Source organism: Amblyomma maculatum, chromosome 6 (assembly GCF_055883805.1).
Source record: "Amblyomma maculatum isolate TAMU_Amacu chromosome 6, ASM5588380v1, whole genome shotgun sequence".
In the NCBI taxonomy this organism is placed as follows: domain Eukaryota; kingdom Metazoa; phylum Arthropoda; class Arachnida; order Ixodida; family Ixodidae; genus Amblyomma; species Amblyomma maculatum.
The window spans coordinates 37395344-37406687 of NC_139349.1; the positions used below are offsets into that span (position 1 = coordinate 37395344).

Sequence of the window (11344 nt, forward strand, 5' to 3'; positions counted from 1 at the left end):
CCCAGTTTAAGCATCAATACCACGTCAGCGGTTTGTGAGCCCAAGGAGGCCTTATTCATTCTTTACCAAGCTTCTTAGAAGCGAAGCTATGCTATATGTTCTTTGCTACCTCAAATTAGCATCCTACCCGCTTTAGGCAAAGGAAAAATCATATTTTGTTTCTGTTGATATTTCTCACGAACATTTTGACAACATTTTTGTATTTTACGTGGCCAAACACAGTGATACCTAGCATAACATTTTTTTAAACCTCTTTTATTTTAGTTGCGGTTCATTGAACCTCAACAGTTAAGCACAAACAAAAATTCACAACTTTTTACTTAATAAAGCCGCGATTTAGGTGAAGCGTCGTCGTCTTGCGTTTTATGCAAATGTATGTAACGGCATGCCGAGTTAATCGAGGCACCAGAGCCAACGTTCTGCCGATGTCACATAGAATGCACTTCTAAGCAGTTATTAGGAAGAACGCAATTGCGTTGTTAGAATCGATGGACACATAGATCGCATGCGAACAAAAGGGCGAAACAGGTACAGATGTAAAAAGAGAAATGCGTTTATGCTAACTGCACTCGATTTTGTAATTTACGCAGAAAACGCGAACGCGGCCTCTTTTTTTTTTTTTTTTGTCACCACCTCCGGCGCCGCACTATATACACCATAATGGCTGCTTTATCGATCTATATACAGTTTTAGAATGCCGGAATTACAAATGAAAAATTACGCTCTTGCGCTCATGCAGTGCTTACCTCGAAATTTACGAAAACTTCAATGTTCCTTGTCACATATTCGGTTCAAGCACGTGCATTCGAGCGCGCTCTCAATGCTTTGCGCATTTGGCTACAGTGCACTACCTCTAATTATTGAATCAGCTCTTCTGCTTGTTTGTTTTTAATTTACAGGTAGTTTCGAGTGGCTTGACGGATCTCCAGTAGATTATGAGCACTGGAAGCAAGGCGAACCTAGCCATGCAGACGAGAACTGTGTCGAGATGCGACAGTTCGACGCCCTCTGGAATGACGCCCACTGTCACATCAAAAACGGCTACATATGCGCCGTGCAGAAAGGTGAGAACACCTCCCAGAAAGCTACATCCTCGTAGGAGACGCACTTTCCTTCATTTTTCTTGGAGGGGGGGGGGGGGGGGGGGGGGGGTATTGCAGCATTTAGCTCAACCTAGAAATGAATCAGCAACCGTCCACTATAACGTTCTCATTGCGCACAGAGTTGCTTCTAAGCGTAAAATTTATGCACTCAATCAATCAATCAATCAGCGATCAGTGAAATAATCAGCCGTAATCAATATGTTCTTCTAAGTCGCATCTTTGAGCGTAGAGTGAAGCTGACGATCTGTATTCGGCAGAGGCTACTGGAACCCTAGAAGGGATTGCAAAGATTTTGTATTGAATTCTGCGCAAAATTCGTCATCGTGTGCGGCTCATAGGCAGAAATAGAACTGAATACTAATATTTCAGTGCAATAATTAATGCGGAATTGAACTCCGGTCGACGTTCCTCTAAACATTCTCGGTCAACATTCCGGTTGATATTCCGCTTTTCAATTATGGCCGTACAAAAAATGTCAATCTGTATTATTAGCCTTGCAACTCTCTTCTAGAATAATGATTTTGCCAGCGATATATCGCTGTTTGGCGAAATCATGCACTCAGTGGTTCATCACGACAGTGTACTGCTGATCCTAAAATGGCCCTCGGCTCCTAAAAATCTCGCGTTCGTCATTCTATTTTAGTTGTAAGAGTACAGTTTATTCAGAACCAACGTTTTACGCACTGCCTCAGACTACAGGTTCAATACTTGTAGCGTAATGCAGACCAAGAGAAGGATTACTTGCGCAAGCAAGTATTGTTAAATATTTTCTCTATTGACACGGATGATTGGAATTAGTGCATGATCTAGTTTCTATCATTTAAATTGTTTCCGTTAAGGCAGCGCCGTTCAAAGCTACGCCGTTTTTTTTTTGCTTGTTTGTTTTTTTTTTTCGTCTTGACAATCTGCCAAACGTGCATGATATCAGCACGTTTGGCAGATTGTCAAGGCGAAAAAAAAAATTTGGCAGAAAATTCAACAGTCGACGACATTATATCGCTTTGTAGCTTACTGGTCGGGACAACATTCATGGGACAAGTTTAAAATAACAATTATCACTACTACTGCGCAATTTACGTGGCGACAAGGCCAATTAAACATTGTTTCCTCGGTTCCATTCTTAGTATCTTCCAGGTTGTTGTTCTTTTACAAAATGTAATTCAAATGGATTAGTTCTCTACATTCATTTCCAAATAATCATTTTCGAAGAGAACTGTCTAAGCAAGTATCTGGATGTTTATGTATTTAAATGCCCTGTAATCCAACTCTGGAGCAAATTACGGACAACTGGCCACAAGACAAACAGCAGACTAATCAATGGCTAGAGACATCGTGTAATCGATTATTCATTAGATTTTTGTTTGCCTCTCAACCAGTTTAGCGGGATTACCTGCGCGCTGGGTTATGTAGAGAAATTTTATATTTAGGAGAAGCAGCTTTCAAGGATGCCGTATGAATATTCCCAGCCGCAGAGAAGCTGGAAGCTAATTTAATCGCAAAGCTCGATATTTACTGCATTTATCTAGGTCGTTCATTTTTCCTACAAAAGGCCTCATGAATCTTCATCGTCGTACCTAATATGGGGGTTCATTTTCCGAAAATACAAAGGAACCTGTGTTGCTCGAGTTCACTGGCTGGCCTCGGAACCAATTTTCCTTCGAAGTTATGTGCTCGTTACAAAAAATTAATGACCTCATAACCAGACCAGCTATCTACTTCTTTTTATTAGAAGTTTGCAGAAAGGCAGAAAGCCAACATCTGTTTTATAATGTAATGACATATATGATCTGTCATTTATTACAGACGCCATCAAGATAAAAGACGATATAACGTCGCCGACTGCTGAATTTTAATTCAGCACTTTCATGTGCACTGAATGTACTGGCATGACATATGTTCCTTTATCCTTCTTTGTCCTCTTGCTCTAGATCCCCAGCGCAGCGAAAGCGAAGGTAAGTGAGGCCATTCTTCTTTACAACTCCAGGCACCATCCCACGGTTTATGTAGTAAGACCGAAGACTTTAATGGTTTTGGAGTGCAGGGCATATTGGCGGTCTAGTTGTTGCATTGAGCATAGCTGATGAAAAGAGGGCAAAAACAACGACGTGGTGCTGAACAGCTGAGGCTTATTGGCAGAAAGAACTTAGTCACACAAAACAGCAAGCAGCACGAGTCAGGCTACTAGCAATCTGATAAAACGAATCAAAGGCAACTTTAACGCGGAATAATGCGCTGGTGGCACAAGATAAAGCAAATATATGTAACCAAAAAGAAAAAGAGTGAAAGTATACCGCGTCTAAGAAACGTCTGAAATACAGCAAAAAGCTCCGTTTTCGTCACCAATGTACTGTCCTGACTTCTTCTATAATCCACGTAGAAGCGTAAAGATGCAGACACTGGCACCAAAAAATGTGAAGCTAAGTTGTAAATAGTGCAAAGCTAAGGTATACGGCCTAGCAGGAGAATAAGCGGAAGCTCTCATATCTATGGTTCAGCCGTTTAGCGTCACACATTCGTCACAAACACTCGTTTCTTCGCGCAGCGCAAGACCACTCGTTTCACTCGTTTTTGTTTATTTGTTTGTCGGTATTTATTTGTTTATTTATACACGTATACTTTTGTACGTTTGTTTTGATTGTTTGTCTATTTTTGTGTTTGTTTGTTTGTTTGTTTGTTTGTTTGTTTGTTTGTATGTTTGTTTGTTTGTTTGTTTGTTTGTTTGTTTGTTTGTTTGTTTGTTTGTTTGTTTGTTTGTTTGTTTGTTTGTTTGTTTGTTTGTTTGTTTGTTTGTTTGTTTGTTTGTTTGTTTGTTTGTTTGTTTGTTTGTTTGTTTGTTTGTTTGTTTGTTTGTTTGTTTGTTTGTTTGTTTGTTTGTTCATGGCGCATACCCACGGGGGGAAATGACCAATATACAATGAGGATAGCCAAAGAACTGCACAAATTAGATATAAGCTAATAACGATGCTTAGATAAATAATTTAATTCCATCACTGACTACAGTAGGAAATGTATTATCCAAGATCGCATAACTGAACAAAGCAAAAAACAAAATCCTTCGTTTCTTCGCTCCTTGCTGTCCTATCCTCCTCCTTCGTCGTCGTTGCGAAGTATATCAACATTCTATGGCAGCCACCGTCAGGTTACACAATCTTTCGTCCATTTCCGAACATTTATCTGTCCATTGTAGCCACCCTTACAGTAGCCACCTATCGGTATTTCCCCTTTCTCCACTTTGCCACCGACCAACCGTGGTGGGCGGCAGGAGGTTCAATTCAATTCAGTAGAGATTTCAATTTAGTTCAAGTCAAATTGCACAATTATTTGAAGTTAACCAGGTCATTATTTCACTTTTATTAAGGCGTTATCGCTGACGCTGTAGTTGCCACTGTAGAAAGAACTTCTGTATGGCTACGCCAGTCCTATAAAAGCTCTCTCGTTAAAACTATCCAAACCACAGTGAGCAAGGTTCGAGAGCCGGAACGTGTTATTTTTGTTATATTTTTTTCCTCCATTTGATGCTCAGAGTCTGCATTTTTACAGTTGAATGTGACATTCCCTGAAAACACGAGGTTTCATCCAAATTCGAGACATTTCTTTCCTTATCCGATTATGATGAATAGCTCTCATCAGCTTAACGGTACGTTCCTTCTTTATTCAAGTAATTGTTCAATAAGAAATAAGCCTTCTTTAATCCGATTTACGTGTGCCACCTATCAATCTGTCAGGAGAAAAAAACACAGGGAATACCAGGTTTAATCTTCTCAAGCCGGAATAGTCGTTTTGTTTTGTCTGTTTCTTTACGCTGAGCCGATTTCAAAACTACTAGTCCCCGAATAAGCTAAGCTGAATGACGAAAAACTCCGAAATCTCAAATAATTCAACTTCAGAGCTTTAGTTGAAACCCCGAATGAGGAAGCCTAACGGCAGACTTCAGCATACGTAAGAATAAAACCTCAGTTCAGCATTATGGGACGACACCGACAGCTTAAAGTAGGTAGCGAGGTGCTGAAAGAAGCACTGGAGTGTATACCTTTCCAGACCTATGCAGTGGCCGCAAACGCTGAACCTGAAAGAAAAGTTGCAAAGAGATTAAGAATGGGGTAGAGTTCAACACAGATGCGCTTTCAGGTTGTGGGTAGGACATCGCGAATGCACCTTCAAGATGTATGACTAGAATCCTACCAGTATATTCGTGCATGGGGGTAAACATGGAGATTAAAGAGAAACATTTGCAGCTACCAGTTAGATCGATGCGGAGAAAGTGTGAATGCACGTCTTTTCGTCTCCGCTCATGTAGTAATAAGGACCACATTAAAGACACTTTTTGTAGCTTTTTATATACCTCCCCTCTGCTGCTTCTCGCATCTTCGTATACATAACCTATAGTCATAACCTGGCAGACCACTAGTGCAACCATCGCCTGCCGCTTTTTCTCTCTCTTCACTGATGCGATTTTCTTATTTCATTGAATGTTGAGATGATGTGTCTATCTCTCCACTTTCCCGCCTACCCACTGCGGCAGATAGCTAGAAGCTTTAGACACATCGCAGAGAGTTTTCTCCACCATGACAGAACTAATAATGCCTTCGCATTGAAAAGTGAAAAAAAAAAAAAAAAAGTAAGAAGCACGAGCTGCGTGCAAATGAGGACATTGGCAGCATTAAGCTTAATAGACGGAAAGAGCTATGTATATCACTAATGTGATGATAAGGATCTGTTTATTGATAACTTTTGGGACATCAAAAAATGGACCTGAACAAGACATGTGATCAGGCAAACAGATAGCCGACGATAAGTCAGGGGAACGCAGGACACTTCAAAGTAGATAAACCGTAGCCGATGCCAAATGCGTCAGGTGGAAATATAAAATTGCGAATTTTGCTGGGAGACAGTGATCCTATAGAGGGCACTTGATAGGAATGATTGAAGGCTTTGAATGAAGGAGATTTTTTCCTGCAGAAGCCATGAGCCGGCTCCTACGGCTACCACTGCGCATGATGATATTCCGTAGTGTTTCTGTAGTATACCTAATCAGCTAATGCTAATAATTGCTAACGCAAACTTCCTTCATCTCTTGGATTGCAAACAGACCGACGTTACCACTTTTTAGCAGTTTGCTTTTGTCGTATATAATAGTGTTGTCTAGATAATAGTTTATGCGCTAAGATGTAAACGGTAGCGCCAACGGTAAGTTTAAGGTCGAACTTGAGCATTATAAGCTTAAGTTCGCTTAAAGTTAAGTATTAAGTTTAAGTTAATTTAAAGAAGTAAGTAAAGTTAAACGTAGTAAGTAGTGGTAAGTAATTGGTGTAAGCGTAGTAGCGCTTGAACTGGTGTTTATTCCAAATGTGCGCTATTGATTTTGTCAATGATTCATGCGTATTTCTTTTTTCCCAGGTGCTGCCGCCAGTCATGCAGGTAAGGCTGGAATCGATGTAACGTTGAAACCGCTTATCAGTGTTCTCGTTATCACTCACCACGCTGGCTCGGAGGTTCCTTAGTGTGAGTTCATTTAATTCGAACCTCGGCCACGGCGGTAGCAGTTTCATGAAGGCAAGATACACGAATCCTCTCATGCTAATATTTGGGTGAATGTTGAAAGAGCACAGGCTATTCGCAGCACTACGTAGTTCATGATGAAATGCTCTGCTTTTATTTATTCCTAATAATCACCGAGTTCATAAGTACTTTTAATATCTATGATGCTTCTCCACAATGCTGCAGATGTGCTTTACTCTATATGCATTGAGGTGCAACCGCGCCAAGGTGCTAGATTTCGTCTAAGGACACATAGTTTTGAAAAATTACCAACAGAGAAAAGTGGCGCCCCCGTCTATGTGACTTCCTGTAAGTATGCTATGATCCACCAAGATGGAATGCCGGAAAGATGAGTTTTCGTGTTTTTCTGGGCTACTATTAGGCTGAAAGTATGTATACTGCCACCCATGTTTGCCGCACTGCAAGGACTAAATCTTGATGCCTCACCCAGGGTGCTTTCCACCCTTAACGTTTTTTTTTTTTTTTTTTTTTTCGTAGAGTGTTTTTTTTTTTTTTTTTTTTTTTACTTAACAAATTTAACTTGAGTTCATTATCAGGATCTTGGGGAATTCACGAAGCAAAACATTGAACTTTGATTCGGAAGTAATGCTATATTACGACCTAATGAACGTTTTCGTTCTTAAGCTGGAAATAATTCAGAAGTAATGCTATATTACGACCTAATGAACATTTTCGTTCTTCAGCTGGAAATAATAGCGTGCAAAGAAGAACCACTCTATTATTCCCAGCTTGTTAATGAATCACCAGCATCCCCAACATGTTCTCTGCTTAACGCTTTCGACCCAACACAGCCAGCCAAATACAATACCTTGTCTTCCCTGCATACCCTTAATGGATGAATGGCAGAACCTCCAGTTTTTTCTCTAAGGTGTGTACCAGAAACACTATACACGTAGTTAGCGATCAAACAGCAAGGAAAACGCCCGGCGATGCTGATGACGCATATCTTTTGCCCTTCATTCTGCATGTCACACCTATCAACCTACATTGTGTGTGTCGTGAAGAATTTATCACAGCTGCTGTTTGCTATACTGCCGTCCCGGCTACAAGGAAACTCAGGAGAAAGTGTCGTCTTTGCGCAGTGGCCCTGAACGGCGCGATATTTGGAAGCGGCCATATCACAATAGGGAACTTGGAACATTCGCTTGAATCCCAGAATTTCCATCTCTGGGAAAAACACTTCAACGGTGGCAGCATCGCTCGTGTCAATAAACGAGTTGTCCGAGGTGCAATTGTCACAAAGCATAGCGAGATACCGGAGCTCAAGGCGGAAGAAGTGCCGCGGCTATGCAACGCCCTCCTGGCGTATTTGTTCCCTAAATTGGGGCCTCAGTCGATAACACAATGTCAATGTCGCCAAGAGCCATCATATGGCCACGAGCACGGGGCCGCAGGTATATTATCATTCTTGGGACTCCCCTATACTTTCTCAACTCCTGTTTGCAACACATCTTAAGAGCAAAACTGCGATGACTCCCTTGCATGGAAGGGGAACATTAAAGAGGGCATAAAATTTGTTACAGAATGTGCGACTAGTTTATTTTGAGAGCAGCCATTACTTCTCGCGTAGGTAGAACGAACGGCACACAATCCCGCGGTCACCGCAAGCAAGAATTGGATCAGTGCAGCTGATAACAAATGCGACAGGCATCATTTTTGTTCTCTTCAAACGGTAGAAATACTGTGTGCTAATTATAGGTTAACTTGCATTCTTCCAACTAAATACCACTGTTCACTGAAAATAATTCTAAGTTGCTTAAATTTCACGGGACCGCTACTTTGATTTACAGTTTCTACATATGCAGCGAACACCCATATATGGCTTATTTTAAATCACTAGCGGCAAGCGGTCAATTTCAGTCGATTAAAGGACTGCTCATTCGATCAAACAATATAGGGCAGGATGTTACATAAACGCTCGGTTGCCTCAAGTTAGGCGCAGATATTTTTTTTCGTGGGTTCCGATATAATGCCACACGGAGGCATCATTTCCCACGTGATGACAGAGCACTAAGCACAAATCAATCAAATTCGGTCCGACATATTCCTTCGAAAACGCGTGCGTTTAGTGTGGAAGAGTTTGCAATAGGCGTTCACAAATTGCGATAGCTCTGTTCATGTACCGCATAAAGTTGCCTCAGATATTTTCATAATCGCTGCGCGCGTAATCATTTACTACTTTTCCATGCTAGAGATATATCTTCACTCATGCTTCTCTTGTGAACTACATTTCGACCCACGTTTGCGCCCCTCGTGGACAAATCTGTTTCTGAACTTCACTCGTATGTTGGTGGGTAGGGTAGAAGGTCCCCAAACAACTCTGGCTAAAAAAGGATACCGAAATGAATGGTTACGGAATAGCTCGACGACTTTGTTTCCTTTAACGTATGTTACCATCGTATAGTGCATGGCCGTTTTTGCGTTTCGCCTCCATCCAAAATGTGGCCGCCGTGGCCGATAATGAGCCAGACACCGTGAGATCATCAATCGGGCACTAAAGGCACGCTGCAACCGCAGCAGGTTTACCTTTAGTACTTGAGACGAAATGTCAAAATTGAAGTAAAAATAACAAATATAGCAGTATCTTTCTCACTCGGACCTCCACACCGGAAAATTAGACCCGTACGAGTTTCTTACCAATTGCCTCAAGAGTGCACGCAATTTCAACGCAACGAGCTTTTATATGCGCGGATGCGCGGATCCTCCTGTATGTGCTGGTGCGGTATTTCGAGTTTGCGTCGTTCTTGAAAGTGTCGCTATCACCTCGACCACGAGTCATCTGATCGGTGGAAAGGCCGGAACCAGATGTCACTACCACTTCCGGCTCTGGCGTCTCCACCAATCAGATGATTCGAGGTCGGGGACATAGAGACACTTTCAACAACGACGCAGACTCGGAATACGGCCCCTGGTATATCTCTATTTCCGATGGCCGTAAGATTAACAAATTCGGCGTAAGCCTGACAGGTGTCGCCGTAAACGTAGCAGCGTAGAGCTGCTGTACACATCGCTTCCAAGGCCATATTTTTTCCTTGCCTTTCTACCAAGGCACGCCCAGCGCAGGAGTCTACGTTGCCGTCGCCTTGGGAGCCCTCCTCGTTCTGGTGGCGGCCGCTTTCGCTATCCAGCAGGTGGTCCGCTACCTGCGCCTCAGGCGCCAAGCCGGACCGTTCTCCTTCGAGAACAACGTGTACATCGATCCGCCCGTCTACGAGACGTGAGGGTACGCCAGCCTGAACCTCCGATGATGCCGCCTCTCTGCAGCGCCTGCTAAAAAGAGCACGCATCCGGACGTTACGCTCTGAACGCCCAGCGGAATATCCGAGATGGTTCCTTCCAGCCTCAACCTCCAGTGGGTCGTTGGTCGTCCCAACTGTTCAGCTCGAAGACGTTTTACTCGACATGAGGAAAAAAGACTGTTAATTATATTAATTTATAAAACGAACATGTGTTATTCTTCATGCGGATGTAAGTGATAAACACCCGCTGATTATTTATATGCCACTTTATTGCTTTTTCATTGCCATTAAACTTTGCCTTACCAGCAGACTTATTTGTCGTGTTCTCAATCGTACCTCAAGAACAAAGAAATGAGACTCAGCTGCGAAAGCGTGAATCACGGGAAAAAGTTTATTAAGCTGCAATTTGCACGGCAAGTGTTACACTGGCCCTCATATCAGTGTTACCCACAGAGAGCAGATAAGCGTTTACTCCTTGGGAAACGGGCATGACACAAACTATGCTGATACGATCATACGCCTTCTATAAAGAAAAGCAGAAATAGTTCTTATCTTATACGTTCCTTTCTGCTGCTCTCAAATATTCGGAATGAAAAGCTACCTCTTACTGCGGTGATACGCCTACTCTGCAACAAAAAAATTATAGCAACCTGAAAATCCTTTACATAGTTATTAAGCATCAATGCCTATAATTGTGTGTTTCTAAAACATATTCAAGGGGATAAATGACCAGTGAGAATTAACATTATTCTTAAGACACCTCACACTAAAGCCAGTTATTCGTCTGTATAGTATTTCATGAATTTCATTCCTTGCCTAAACGCTTTCCACGTCCCGCTGGAGTGGCGGATACTCTACCATTCGAATTTGATGCTTCGCAATGCACTATTTACAGCACACCAAATTACTGAATAATTTCTTCGATGTTAGGCAAACCGCTTATTTTAGCTCCGGACTGCGGTGTGGTGTCAGCTGATAGATGCCAACAGAAAACTGATATAAAAACCACCCTGCTATGTTTCTGTCTAGAAAAACAGTCAAGGCAATATTGCTCTTCATCCGGAGAATGAAACCTTAGCGCAAATATCAAACTTAAACATTTTCAAGATATTGCACATTCCCGAGAGATAGTCCATTGTCGTTGTTTCCGTCTGGCTTCTCTGCTATAGCACCGATATATGTGACCAACCGTTTGGAGTTCACACAAATGTGGGTACTCCGGAAGCCGGCCAGTCAAGTGGCCTCATCATCGGGCCGAAAATGACGGTAACAGTAGAAGGCTGACTGGCCGAAAAGACGCTGTGGAAGGCTTTCTTGCTCTGTGGGACGAGAATGTAGCAGTGTTTCTGGATTTTCAGCCGGCGTAAGCAAATATGTTACCGATTTCTCCATACTTCTGGCACGTTACAAAAACGAGGTTGTCGTCTCTCGGATGTTGCCCCA

The 11344-nt window shown here is 42.2% G+C and overlaps 1 protein-coding gene across 1 annotated transcript in view; it reads left to right on the forward strand.

The window, feature by feature from the left end:
* Positions 1-10209, forward strand: part of LOC146185542 (macrophage mannose receptor 1-like) — a 31844-nt gene extending 21635 nt beyond the window's left edge. Inside the window, exons 10-13 of the mRNA XM_084606486.1 lie at positions 900-1064; positions 3032-3055; positions 6501-6521; positions 9711-10209. Coding sequence (XP_084462612.1) covers positions 900-1064; positions 3032-3055; positions 6501-6521; positions 9711-9883 — 383 coding nt within the window. The 3' untranslated portion in view covers positions 9884-10209. The remainder of the gene's footprint in view (positions 1-899; positions 1065-3031; positions 3056-6500; positions 6522-9710) is intronic.
* Positions 10210-11344: the final 1135 nt, after the last annotated feature.